Source organism: Phascolarctos cinereus, unplaced genomic scaffold (genome assembly GCF_003287225.1).
Source record: "Phascolarctos cinereus isolate Bilbo 61053 unplaced genomic scaffold, phaCin_HiC Scaffold_1;HRSCAF=81, whole genome shotgun sequence".
In the NCBI taxonomy this organism is placed as follows: domain Eukaryota; kingdom Metazoa; phylum Chordata; class Mammalia; order Diprotodontia; family Phascolarctidae; genus Phascolarctos; species Phascolarctos cinereus.
The window spans coordinates 242,940,966-242,956,404 of NW_027555514.1; the positions used below are offsets into that span (position 1 = coordinate 242,940,966).

Genomic DNA, 15,439 nt, shown 5'->3' on the forward strand with positions numbered 1-15,439 from the left:
ATATGTGTGTGTATCAGCATGGATCAAGAATATTATATAAGCTTAGAGTCAAAACACAATATACAACTTGTATTTTAATAAAACAAAAAATGTAAACATGAATTAAGCACAAATTTTTAACTACTTTTCAGATGAATATTAAAGTATATATGTAAATTTTATTTCATAAAGATACAAAATGTTTAAAGAATAAATGCAATTTTTGGCAGTATATAAAAAAAATTCATGATTCAATCCTTTAAACATTATGCACAAAGAGAAACAAATGCCCTAAGTGTTGTAACTGTTAATGGCAACAGAAACTTCTTAAACAACAAAGACCAATTTGTCTCAATGTCCCTGTTATATTGCCTTAATCATACTGCATGTATCTTGAACCTTGAAACATCTGTTAATGCTCATTCTAAAAATACCAGTTTCTACTCTTAACTGAGATAAGAGGTACACGTACTATTCAGTGTCTAGAAAATAGTAAATAATTTCAAAGCCTAAGTTTACAAAGACAGCAATGTTCCATTCTAGCTAATACTCAGATATTATTTAAAGGCTGTACTGAATGTGAATTTTGTTATAGTTGCAATACAGCTGAATGGACAGATCGAATATAACTCCTTTGCAAAAACCTTTGATGGAGCTGGTGCAATTTCAGAATTAGAAGTTTCTCTCCAATTCAGAGAATGTTTTCATTTTACCAGACAAGGGCCATTATATTTACATTTATATTTAAAGTAAAACCATATTATTTTAAGTACTCAAGATTTCTGATACATTGAATTCAAGGTTTTAAATCTCTCCTGACAAATTTCAGAGATGATAAACAAATAAACGGAAAAGGCCCTATCTCTGCTTCTGAAATAGAATACTTCACTACAAATTTTTCTAAAAAGGAAAGCTATTCAAAAGGCCAAAACACTTGGCTTACTTAAGTACCAAGAATCTGCCTAATAAGACAAAAATTCAAGACAAAACTAACAAACCTGGCAATGCAGGGGAAAGTTCATTGTATCCTCCAAATGAAGCATTCCGGACAAGCTTGCGGCCATCAACTCGTGGAGGAAATACAAGAGACGAAACCCCAGTACAGGAAGAAAACCTACGTCGCTGTGGACTCTCCTCTTTCATGGCTTAGAAGCTCTGTTTAAGGTATATGCTCACACTGGAGGCTAGTTAGAACGGCAGGATAGCAACGGCAGCCTTTTCCTTTACGTTCTAGTGTAGTACAAACAAAGGACAAATACACAACAGCAAAGAGAAGGACCAGAAGACTGTCAAATCAGCAATAAACCGAGACAAGAATAGAGAGATGGATGGAAAAAGGCATTAAGCCGTGCTGCTGCTTTTTTTCAAATTAATTGATAAACCGGAAAGGCTTCTCCCTTCCATTTCACATTTGATCACACTTTCGATTGAACTGCTGCTTGCTGCCTTAGAAACACAAAACAACAGTCATTACTTGGGGATTGCAGCAATGAAATCAATTTCTCTTCTCATTTTAAGAACTGAAGGTTTACTCCACAGCCATTGTTTTAAATCCCCTCCCCCCCTTACCCACATCTCCTATTCTTTCCCTATGAAGCTTTGCACACTTCAGAAACAACTACAAAAACAGAACATGGTTTGTATTTAACAGATACTTCTAGAGGTATATCTAGTCCACCTTTTGTTTCAGCCATAATTAAAAATTCCTAAGAAAAACTATTCTCAAGTACCATGCTCCAAAGACATCTTCAGCAAAAGCAGTGAACACTTAGTTTCAGCTTTAACAGAGCTAAAAATGTGAATGACAATGTTAATGCAAATGATCAACTACAGATTAAAATGATCTTGCATTAAAGTGAACTACTAAAGAAGGGCTCCCCAGAAACAGATTTTACCAAGATATAATCTATAATTTTTCAAATGTATCAAAATATTTGCCATAAAATCAACTACCACATGCCTTTCATTTAAAACTCTCTACATATTTGCATTTTGAGCTGCTTTCCTAACAAAACTACAAAACTATTATATTAAACTGGTTAATATGCCATATCATTAAATCTACCAGTAAAGCAAAGAGAAGGTCAATTTATACTAGTTATCAAAGGCAAAACCATTTTGACAGCTTCCTAAATAATTTTAAATGTCAAAAAAATTTCACCTAATAGTATCCAAAATCTGATGATTCTATCTTAGCTGACATTAGCTCTGTACCTATCCTTTTGTTTAGTCTGATCACAAGTTCTCCTACCTGATAATTAGCACCCAGTGAGCTGGACAGCAGCTGATTCAGTTACTACTTGTCAAGATTTTTTTCTATGTCCTCCCACAATATGAAGTGTCCTTCCCTGCTGTGCATAAACTTTACATCTATCTCCTTTTTCTTACAAGACAACAGAAGTCCACAAACGTTTTTAGTACTACAGCCCCCCTTTCTCAGCTTAGTGAAGTCTATGCACCCTTCTCACAATAATATTTTAAATGCATAATATAAAATGCATAAGATTGCAAAAGAAAACAATTATATTGAAATACAGTGGTCGAAATACCAAAAAAAAAACAAGGTTACAGACCCCAGGTTAAGAACTGCAGAAACTGAAAGTCACTGACATATCCAATGTATTTATTCCTTCTGGAATCAAAGGGAAAAAAGTCATTATTCTGTGAAATGATGCTATACATTCAAGGGAAGAGGGGAGCGGAGAGAAGAATTCACTCTTAATATAGTAGTTTGACAACTTCTAACTTACAAAAGGCAAGGAAAGGAAAGGTCTAAACAGCTTCTCTAGTTTCCACCTGGGCTGGATCATACCATAACTTTATCTCCTGCCCTGCATGACAAAAGCAGGCAAACAGTCTTCTAGCTAACAGTATACAGCAGACAAAAACAATCCCTACTTAAAAAAAAACATGATAACATTATCACAATGGCTTAAAGCAATGTGAAAAAACTGTAACACAACTTCTTTCCATATCCTTACAAACCAGCTGTGAAATGGCATACTATCTCTAACACACTCCAAAAGCCTTAAAGCACTATATAAATGCTAACTGCTATCAATCTTATTACTAGCTGATATACTTTCCTCTCATCACTTTCCATTAAGTCTCACTCCTCTTCCTAAACTGCACTCCCTCTTCCCAAGCTCACTGATCATAAGCCTAATCCTCTCTAAAGCAAATACTGATTTCTTCAAATGATCAACAACTTAGGTATTTCTACAGTGCTATCTCATGCACTCCTCAATGGTACGGAAACACCTCATTTCAACAAAGATTTTTAAATGCTTATTTGGCAAAAAAAAAATTAATATTCACTTTAAGAATTTTCTTAGGAGGGGGCAACTAGGTGGCATAGTGGATAGAGCTCCCGCCTTGGAGTCAGAAGGACCTGAGTTCAAATCCAACCTCAGACACTTGACACTTACTAGCTGTGTGACTCTGGGCAAGTCACTTAACCCCAACTGCCTCACCAAAAAGCCAAAAAAAAACCTCTCTTAGGAATGACACTAGCAATTTGGAAACCTCTGGTTCTAGTTCTGGCCTCACCAGTAACCTACCTTATCTACCTTACTAGGTTATTGTGAAGATTAAAGAAGATAATACTTGTAAGTTGAATCTGAAAAGCGTATTACTGCAACTTTGCTAACCTTAATAGTACATTTTTCCAAAGTTATATACAGTTTAATATTGCAAAGGCCACCATAAGTTACAATGCTAAAATCCTTTAATGTTAGTTTAAAAATAATTAACAAAATCAAAACATGGAAACTGTTAGGCCCTGTACTTCCAGTTAAGATGGCAATATGACAGTGCCTAGATGGCCCCAAATCTCCCACAGACATTCCAATAAAGTTCTAAAAGTACACCAGAAGGTACAATGAGAAAACCAAAGAGAAATAACTATAAGCACCTTTATCCAGTCCAAAGGTGAGCAAAAAGACTTCCAGAAAAGCCTGCAGATTCTCTGAGTGGCAATAAGCCAGATGAGACAGATTGCATAGTCTCAAGCAACACACTTAGGGCCAGTGCAGGAGACAGGGTCAGGATAATACCTTGAGCAGAACACCAAACAGCCAGTGCAGAAACCATAGGAGACAGGGCCAGAGCACCATTTGTAGAATAAAGTGCTTGGGGTCATGGAGGAGGCCTATGACCAGCAGAATGAACACTATCTCGCTGGGACCTCTCATGTCCAGAGCAAGGCACAGAGCCAACTCCCAAATGAGGACTGTGCAAGGAGGAGACAAAGAAGGGGGCACAGCCAAAACCTGATTCAAATCGTGGGGGGACTAAGCAAGACGCCAGGTATCACTACAGAGGGTGGGTCATAGCTTTAGCCACCACACATCCACCATGGCAGAGGCAGCAAGCATCCAGACTAGAGAGGGAAGAGAACCAAGCAGACCCTCCCTGAGTCCTTCAAGAATGCAGGAAGGAGGGCAGTGCAACCTAAGCACAGAGTCCCAAACCAGAACTTGAGGCTATAGACATGAGTAAAGTGAAGAAAACACTGAACACAATAAAGAGACATTATGGATTGAAAGAAGCCTAAGAAGCAACCCCCCCCAAAAGTAACAGCAACAACGTAAAGCAGTCACAGAGGAAAAATAAATGGCTTGGCTACAAGGATTATAAAACTATCTGAACAAAATGAAATAAGAGGAAAACCACTGGAAAGATAATAGTGGGTAGAAAATCTGAGGTCAATGAGAGATACACTAAAAAATAGAATGGAGGAATTATAAGTCAGAAAGACATGAGACAGTAAATATTAAAAGTCAAGAGGTTGGAAAAAATAGAATAAGACATAAGGTGTCTTCCATCAAAAACAACTGACCTAGGAAACAGGTTGGGGAGAGATAATTTAAAAATTAGTAGACATCCTAAAAACCATGCCACCATACTTCACAAAATCATAAAAGAAAACTACCCCCAATCTATTAAAAGCAGAGGGCATGTAAGATGTGAAATGGGTTATTTCAATTATATTAAATTAAAAAGTTCTCATACAAATAAAACCAATGTGGTCAAGATTAGAAGGAAATTAGAAGAAAATTGTGGGAAATTTTTCATAGACAGTCTCAGACAAGAGGCAAATTTTTCAAATATATAAAGAATTTTGTCAAATTTATAAGAATACGAGTCACTTCCCAATTGACAATGGTCAAAGGATCTGAATAGGAAATCTTTCAATGAAGAAATCAAAACTATATATAGTTATATTAAAAAATTCTCTAAATTATTACTGATGAGAGAAATGCAAAGTAAAACAACTCTGAGATATCTTATACCTATCAAATGGCTAAAATGATAAATGCCCTTTAATGGGAAAATGACTTGACAAGTTGTGGAATATGACTGTGATGGAATATTACTGCCTATAAGAAATGATGAGCTAGTTGATTTTGGAAAAACATGGAAAGACTGGGACCTATGAAGGAAGATGCTATCCCCTTTAAGAGAAAGAACTTATTAACAGATGTATGTACAGTATAGTTTCATATAAATATATGTATATATGTGTAGGGGGTGTGTGTGTGTGTATAATATGTATATTTGTGTTTAATTGTAGCCTTCTCTAGGGCAGGGGAGGGGGGGAGAGGGAGGAAAAAAATTGAAAAGTACACAGCAGAGAACAAAAGAAAACTTAGAAGGAAGCACCGAGAAATTGGATAGCTTGGAAAAAATGGGTAGTATTTATTATTTAGCTTTTAAAAAAAAGGTAACAGTCTGAAATGGAAATTCATGATTTTATATTGAATCCTCTATGTTCTGCTGTGTACATGGAAATGTTCTTTTTTCCCCTTGTTTTGTATTTAAGTTTAAAATGAATAATTTTTTTTAAAAGAGGAAAAAAAAGATTTAAAAAAAAACCCATAGGGTAAAGCAGAAATTCAGAGAATCCAGCAGTCACTTCCTGACAGAAAGCCTAGAAAAATCACAGATAAAATCCAGAGCTTCCAGGTCAAAAGAAAAAGTAATACAACGAGACAGAAAGAAACAGTCCAAGTACCAAGGAAACACAGTCAGGATGATACAAGATTAAATTGCAATTAATATAAATTACAAGAAATCTTCAAATATTCCAAAACAGAAACTATAGAGACTTAAAACAAAGAAATAATTTATTTTGCAAAGTTGAATATACCACAGGGTATACACAAAACAGAACTTTCAAGCATCCTTGAAGAAAAGAAAAGAATTAAGTAAAATACAAACACAGGAGACAAGAAAAACCCTCAAATGTAAACAAATCTGAGCAATAAAAAGGGGCAAATGCTTATATTTTAACATGAAGAGGAAGAGACAAGTGTTCCTTCAAAATGTGACTGGCTTTTCAGATAACAAAGGGAATAAAGAAACTGTAAGGCTCTATTTTGCCACAGAAACAGAGATTACTTAATGATGAAAATATATAGTAAATTTACTCAAATGTATACATGGTAATTTTTTAAAATTTAAGACTTCTTCCCCTAAATATAGATTTTAAACCTCTTTTAACATCCTTTTATAATTTTAGGAAAAACTTCTGGATTAAAATGATGATTTCCTGTTACTCTCAAAATGTGATATATTTGGAAGTGAGTAGGATATTTCATAAAGATTCTAAGTCCAAACTATTTTCCAAATCTAAAAGGTTGATTTCCCACATAAAAAAATTACAATATATATCAATGACAAAGTCACATTTTAATTTTTTGTATGTCACAATAGCTATACTCCACCATGGCATTTAATGTTTTTTACAAGTGTAAGCAATTAGTAAACAGATATTCAAGTTTGTTTCTGGATCACCCTTTCAGGTCACAGCATCACATTTTCAGAGATATAGGGCTAGAAGGGCTCTCATAGGCCATACAATTCCACTCCCTCATTTTACAGATGAGAAACTAGGTACCATTTAGTGAACCTCCCAAGGTCACACAGTGTCAGAGGTTAATATCTTACTTTTAGTATGAGTACTGTAAATGAAAACAAATGAAAAAATTGGCCATTTCCATCCTTCCCTATCTAGTAAACGTTATAAAATAATTTTTAGTATATTACAATATGCAGCTAAGTAGCCCAATGGATAAAGCACTGGACTTGTAGTCAGGAAGACCCAAATTCAAATCCAGCTTCCCACACTGACTAGATGTATAACCATGGACAAATCACTTAACCTCTCTAAACCTCAATTTCTTCATCTGTAAAATGAACATAATAATAGCACCTATCTCACAGGATTGTTGTAAGGACCAAATTAGAGAGTATATGGAAAGTGTTTTACAAGTCTTTTCTAATTCCCCCTTAATTTTTAGTACCTTCCCTCTGCTGACTACTTTCAGTTTGTCCTGTAAATTTAATTTATCCCTAGTTGTTTACATGTTATCTCCCCCATTAGACTGTGAGTTCCTTAAAAGCAGGGTCTGACTTTTGCCCTTTTTCTATATCTGTAGCACTGAGCACAGTGCCTGACACATACCAAAAGCTTCACAAATGTTTACTGACTGACAAATCTTAAAGACTTACCTTCACCATCACCACTCCCACCACCACCACAGGGCTTAAATAAACCTGAAGACACCAAAACAAAACCCAATGATTCCTTGACCTCAAGAAGTTTATATTCTTAGTTCCTCTCTTCTAATTCAGGTCCTCATCAGTTTTCACCTGTACTATAAGAACAATCTCCTAACACGCAATGTTGCCTCTAAACCACATTACAAATACCATAGCCAGTCCAATCTTTATGCACAGGTCTAGTCACAGAACTATAAAGCTGCAAACTGGCTCTGGGCAGAACCAGACAATGAGAGAAAGGGGCTCCCAGGGGAGAGGGTCTTTCCAGTGTGAAAAGTTCAGAGACTGGACTGAAGTGAGCCTGCAGGAAGCCAAAGCTTCTGTGGCCTATGAGAGAGAGTATGGAGAACCAGGAGAGAAGCTTGGAGTAGAATGAAGACTGGGGAATGGAAGACAGGTGTCCTTCTGAAATCCTACTGGTTTCAAGAGTCACAAAGAGAGGCAAGTAAGGTAAACCAGAGCCAAGGTGTGGTTTGTTTTGGCTTTGCTGGTTTTTAAAAAAGAAAACAAAACAAAGGGAAAAGGCATAAATTAGTAAATCTATGAGAGAAAAGGAGGAACTTACTATTTAATATAAGCAGGATATATGAGAAAAATTGTTTACAAACATGGAAGGAGTGGGGAAAACAGGCATCTTACAAAAAATAGAAAAGCAATAAATTTTTTTAAAACCTCAAACTAATATACATATTCAGAAAAATCAAACTGGAGATCAAAAACAATGAAAGCAAAAGACACTCTCAAGTGCATGCATGCACGCACATACGTTGGCTTGATAAAACTAGGAACTAGTTTTTGAAAACTAATATTTTTAGGTAATATATGTATTTTAGACTACAAATAGAATATAAGTTCCTTGAGGGCAGGAAATGTCTTGCTTCTATTTTTGCATCCCAAGCCCCTAGCCACAGTCCGTGGCACATAGTAAGTGATTAATAAATATTTAATCTATCTATATTATGTAAGAAGCACAATAGCTCATACTTTTATGTAGCAACTTACAGCTACAGAGTTTATTATAAAGTAATTAACACATTCTTTGATCCTAACAACACTGTGGGCCCACTAACATAAGCATGTTATATGATGTGCACAAGTAAGAGGAAAGCCCAGATTCTAGAGTTACAATGTAGCACTGAAAAGTTTAAAAATCATTTAAGTATCAAACCTGGAATAGGAAGAAAGTCAAAATACAAAGATGACAAAACCAATCACAAAACTGATAAAATCAAGTATTTATACAGCAAGTAATATGAGCAAGGCTTTAAAATAAATACATCTTTATAAAACAATCTGCACATATACTTGCACATATAAGGAAGTGGGAAGGATTATATTAACCCAGCAAGGAGCAAAACAAGCCTTCTCACAGTGTGCACATCTTATAAAGCAAGAAAGCCATTCTCTATCTCTGGCAGTTCAGGCTAAGTAAATAAATCTATTAATAACTTTAAAAGAACATACAAATTAAGAAGGAAGACAATGATCTTTACTCCAAAATAAATCCATACAAAAAGATTCTTCATCTGCTCCCATTCTTTTGAAAAAAAGAGAGGCATCGAAACTGCTTAGGCTCAAGTATATTCAAGTCTCACTGATGATAATACAGTATGACAATTCTAAAACACAATCTTATTATCCTACAGTTACTTGAAAAGAAATCTGCAAATTCCACATTATCAACATTAAATGTGATCATAAATGCTTTTCATAGCACACAAAAGAAAATCCAACTGTTTTCAAGCATATAAAAATATTTTACTAAATAACATTCAAAGGAAAAAAATCCCCCCAACAAACACACACACACACACACACACACACACACATACACCCTACCCCACAGACACAATGTACCAGAAGTACTCAACTAAAAATATTAAAGAAATCAACTACCATATGGAATAATTCACATTTATAAAGCACTTTAAAGTTTGTGAAGCCACTAGCAGTAGATGCTTTGACTTGACTTCTCTAACAAGGTAGGAACATGAGACAAACAGACTAAAATGGCCTAGAAAAATACACAGAAATTACCTAAAACTCAAAGTTTCAAAAAGGCAATAAAGATAAATAAATAAGGCTTGTACGAACTGATGCAGAACTGAAATAGCAAAACTAAGAAAACAATATAAAGAGAATAACTACAACAGTGTAAACTGAAAAGAATTAAAAAAATAAAAATGAATGCTGTGTCACAATTATGATCAAGCTTGACCCTTGAAAAGAAAATGCACCTTTTCCTCTTCACCGCAGAGGAGAAAAGTGTCAAGTGTGACTTATTTTTCTCTATTGCTTTTTCTTTCCCTTTTTAAACTTTGTTTTATAAGAAACAGTCTGCTGAATAAGGAAGGAAGATATGTTTGGAAGTGAATAGGATATGTTACAAAGCACCAATAAAAAAAAAATCATACATCTAGAGCTAGAATGGAAGAGACCTAAAAAGCCATCTAAGTCCAACCCCCTCATTTAACAGAAAGAGTAACTGAGACCCAGAGACATTAAAGGTGGGATCTAAATGCAGGTCCTCTGACTCCAGAGCTAGGCACTTTTTAAAAATTAAGCCAAATTTACTTGAGAAGGAGGCTAAAATTAGTACATGTGTTCAATTTTTCAGTGCCCTAGCCAGACTATCCCACTCTAGTTATAGCCCTGGGGAAATGAAGAAGGAGGGAGTGAGGAATGGAGTAAGAGACTTTGAGGAAAAAAATAAACATAAAAATTAGGAGGCAAAAGGGGATTTATAGGACACGGGGGCCTCTCTTTTCTGTTAATCATCAGCACACATCCAGCTCCCCCGTTATCCCTTCCTTCCCTTCTACATCTGAAATGTTCTCCTTCCTCATCTCCATTCTGAAGAATCCTCAGTTTCCTTTAAAGTACAACTCAGCTATCACGTCCTACAACTACACCTTTCTTGATACCTTTTCCTTTCCTGGAAATATTCATCTTCTCTCCTTCTTGAGAACTATTTTAAAATTAATTACTGTGTACCCAATTTGCATCCAGCATGGTATTTTTCTGAGGGCAGGGACTGTTATTTATTTCTGTATCCTAAGTATCAAAATGTCTTGAGCACAGAAATAATAAATACATAATATAAATATATAAGCACATATAAGAAATATGTGTAGAATTGGAGTAAATTTTGTTCTGTGGACCCTGAGGATGTGTTGATGCTTACAACCAGAGTTTCCCTCCTATTTGTGAAGCACATAGCCCTTTAGAGAGGTGTAAGAGAGGGGAGAAAGGTGAGGGTGTTAAGAAATCTATTTACATCATGCCTCTGAATTGATAAATTACTGTTTTTCATCGTACTTCTTCAGTTCTAAAATTCTATGATCCTGGTCTTTTAAAAATAAATTACTATTAACATTCTTGTTCATTTGACAATAGTCTAAATTTCAATTCGTTAAAAAACTAAGTTTATTCAACCTACTAATTTCCAGAAATTCCCTGACCAAAAAGCCTTGGAGATAACCTCCTTGTGTGGACAATGGAAGCTGCCTTGTTGGCCTATGTCTGTATCTCACTGAATGAACTGTCTCTTGCTCCTGCCTAAATAAAAGGGCTGTCTTAACTTTATATCCATCTTTCCAACACCCCATCATGTACCTGTTTTTATGTTACTCTGTATTTTTTTGTTGTTGTTTTATTTGTAAGAATAGAAAGACATATAGATAAGACATGTCTTATTTTAATATGTATATGCCTTATATATACACACACATTATCTTTACCAATTAAGTCTTATGCTCATTAAAGCTGAGACTATGATTTACTCCTACAATAATCTTCAAGGTAACAAGTTATAGTAGAAGCCAAGTATGATTTTGTTGGTTTGGTTATTGTTTCTTAAGTTTTACCAGGTAATTTTCTTTTGCTGTTCAATGAGTATTTCCAAAGTTAAGGAAAGGAATTAACAAGCAATTTAAAAATTAAAATAATAGTGACTTTTAAAGAGTAATTTAAAAATATTAGTGTATTAAAAATTCAAACTTTAAAAAGAAACATACGTATTAAAATATATTTTAACATATATTATGTGAAAAGGAAACTTTAAAAACAAATGCCAAATTTCAGTTTATCATACACAAAAAAGCAAATGCTTAATCTCTTAAGGAATAAAACAATTTAATACTTATATTCCAGTAGTATTATTCACAACTCTAACTTTTAAAAATCCAGTCTGACTGACCTCATGTGTGTCTTACCTATGACAGAAGAACTGCTTCGGTTCATGCAGAAAATTGATTTCTTGCGATGTTTTTGTCTAATGTGGAAGATAATGAATGTGCTCTGTACTTTCCACCCCGTGTTTTAGAGGTAGTGTTTAACGTTGTCACTCTAGGGATTTGGCATAACACCTTCAGATTTCTAATGACATTCACCTTTAATTTTGCAATTATCTTATCTATTTTGCATGCAGATCCCAAACACGACCATTTTTACCAAGAGTATCAATGAATATCAGAGGATGGAGAGAGGGTGGTGGGGTGGAGAGAAGAAACACAAATAAACTTTTTTATGTAGACATGAAGAAAAGCATGACTACCTGAGATAAGATCTGATTAAATATTATTATCCACAACGGATAATACATGAAACTACAGTATGGCTCCATCTATAAAAGCAAATATAGAATCACATTAATGAGTTGTGACAAAAGGCTAAAAAGAATATTGTGTGGTGTCTTACTACACACACACACACACACACACTCCTTCCAAAAAAGTCCTTAGAAAATAAGCTTACATCTTTACATGCACTACAATTTTCTACTATCAAAAGAAAACAAAGGGCAGCAAAAGCATTATCTATAATATCTGATGGTGCTTTGACAATGATGACAAACATAATGTGTACTGAACATTATCTAAGGGTTGAGCTGTAATTTATTTAATCCAAAGGTTCTTGACCATTTTTGTATCAACAGATCCCTTCAGCAGTCTAATGAAGCTTATCGAACACTTCTCAGAACAATGTTTTTAAATGCATAAAATGCACTGGATCAAGAAGGAAACCAAAATATTGAAATATTCTGCCCAATCCCACCCTCATGTTCATGGACCTCCTAAAATCTATCCATGGACCTCTTAAGAAGCTGTTAATTAAGTCTCTAGGTTCCTGGGTTAGACCCTGGTATTGTTTGGGTGGGTGGGGAAGAGAACGGAGAAGTTAACAAGCCATCGGTCTTCTCTTGTGAAATATTCAATAACTAAAACATAAAATAAATAATAGTTAAGATACCAGTAAATAGTCAAGAAAATACTGTATTAAAAACTCTGTCTAGATTTTAAAGAACTAGAAATAGGAATCTACTCATTAAAAGCAAAATCTATATATGAATTTGACTTGTCATCGTACACTTTAATCTTTTTCGTTGGTCTTATACTTCCAATGAGAGACTGTCACATTATATGTGGATTGTATGATGGATACTCTCTAAAAAAATAAGAGTGGCAAAAGCAAACCATATCCTAGAGTGAAATTAAACATGATTTTTATTTTTTTTTTTTGCTAGGCAATGGGGTTAAGTGACTTGCCTAGGGTCACACAGCTAGTGTTATGTATCTGAGGCCAGATTTGAACTCAGATACTCCTGAATTCAGGGCCGGTGCTCTACCCACTGCACCATCTAGCTGCCCCTTAAACACGATTTTTAAGGATAAAGAAATAAGTGAAATTAAAATCAAAATGTGTTCGGAAAGGGCACCTGGAGGATGTAACACAGGAACAATGAAAACTCCTAGTTATTCACAAAACATGTGTATGTTTTTTAAAAAAGTGTTATTATAATTCCCTCCATGAAACATGATGATTCAGTCATCTTTAGTCATCACTCAGATAAGACGTTTTTCTACTGGTTACTGTCTCTAATTCAATCCATTTATTAGACAACCACTATGTGTAAGATACAGTTTTAAGCATTAGGAGATGTAAAGATGAATATGATTGTGTTTAATTCAAAGGAGGTTGAGACAGTTTACATTTACAAAGGACTTTAAGGCTTGCAAAATTCTTTTGATACATTATCTCACCAGTGCTATTATTATTTACATTTTACATATGTGCAAACCGAGGCTCAGAGACATGAGGTAATTTGCCCACGGTCACAAAGGTAGCGGGTAAGTCTGGATTTGAACCTAGATCATCTTGACTCAAATACTCTTCACTATGCCAAGTTACTATAGGAAATAAAAGGTTTCCTCCAATTTGCTAGAGGAAGTAAGACATACACAAGTAAGTATAATAAAAAATATAAATTATCTATACTTATAATAATTTGAATTTAGAAAGTAGATGAGTTTAGTATACAAAAGTTGAACTAAGGGCAGAGGAGGCAAGTGAATAATACACCTTAGTTACCTCACCTTGGGCTCATCATTTATGTTGTGTTTTCACATTTACCAATTAGATAATCTTTATTGAAGGCCAATATTTATTATTTACTTTTATTGAACCATCCAGTTCTATTGCATCACAGATAAACTACTCAGCTTAATATCCGAGAAGGACACCAAAAGAATCAGTGATACCTATCCAACATAGCTATTCTCATCCACTAGTTGGAATTACGGATTCATAAATATGTACCACATCCCCATCACCTTTAAGTCTGTTAGTGTCACATGCAAAATATTAACATCTACAAGTTTGTTATTGTGTGGAAAGGAAGGCCTACTTCCGTGAATATACATCATCCACAGCTGACATTCAAATTATCCTTTATAGTTTAAAAAGCAGTTTATATGATATACATTTTCTCATTTGCTCTGAACAACAATCTTTTGAGAATGGTAGCGTACGTTTAATTGCATCCTTATAAGAAACAGCTCATGCAGTAGATAGAGCACAAGAACTGGAATCAGGGGCTGCTAGGTGGCTCAGTGGATAGAGCACCAGCCCTGAAGTCAGGAAGACCTAAGTTCAAATCCGGCCTCAGACCAGACACTTGACACTTACTAGCTATGTGACCCTAGGCAAGTCACTTAACCCCAACTGCCCCCCCCAAAAAAAGAACTGTAATCAGGAAAATTGAGTGGATTCAAATCCAACTCTGTGACATCAAGTCTTACTTTCTTCATACATAAAACTGGGATCTAATTATTAGAGCATCTACTTCACAACATTGTTTGCATGGATCAAATAAGATGCAAAATGTAAGAACTATACAAATGTGAGTTGTTATAACTGTTGTTGTTGTTCTCTCAAATGACAAATAGGTGAGACTATTATGTACAATTCCGATAACCTCTAAAAGTAAATCTGCTTCTGTGTTGGAAAAAACATTGAATTTGGAAAAGATCTGAGTTCAAATCCTGACTTGGCTCCCTACTACCTATGTGAACTCGTGTCTATCACTTCATTTCTTTGGCCCTCAGGCTCCTTGCCTATAAAACAAGGAGTTTTAACTAGATGAAGTCTGAAGCATCTTATTGTGAAGCAATTTGAAAGCATTGTATCACCTGATCCTCACAATAATATTGAGAGATAAGTGCTATCATTGGCCCCATTTTTAAGGAATGAAACTGTGACTGCAAGAGGATAATTCCTTGCATCTCAAATCCAATAAATTATCTACTATGCCCCCTTCCTACTACTATGTAAGTATGAACAGATCTGTATTTGAAAAAAGTCCAATCAGGTTCCCATATGACAGCTAGAGACAGGAATTAGCTATTTCAAATCAGTACTAAAAACAAATAAGGAAATATTTTTATGCTTCATAATGTGTATTTTTAAAACTCCATATTTAGTATGTTTAGGCTTTTTGGGGGGCTTTCTTACTAGTCAAAAGTATACAAAATATATCCATTAGATTTAAGAACATCTTAGGTTTTCAGGAATTCAGTTTGTAACTACAGAGATTTAGGCTAATTTGGTTTATGGT

The 15,439-nt window shown here is 34.8% G+C and overlaps 1 protein-coding gene across 7 annotated transcripts in view; it reads right to left on the bottom strand.

Moving 5' to 3' along the window:
• Window positions 1–15,439, bottom strand: part of OSBPL8 (oxysterol binding protein like 8) — a 208,459-nt gene that overhangs the window by 79,130 nt on the left and 113,890 nt on the right. The window contains exon 1 of one of the 7 annotated variants that reach the window (XM_078146363.1): window positions 978–1,137. The exons of the other annotated variants lie outside the window; for them this stretch is intronic. Within the exon in view, the coding sequence (XP_078002489.1) occupies window positions 978–1,122 (145 nt within the window). The 5' untranslated portion in view covers window positions 1,123–1,137. Of the gene's footprint in view, window positions 1–977; window positions 1,138–15,439 lie in introns of those variants that run through there. 7 annotated transcript variants of the gene reach the window in all.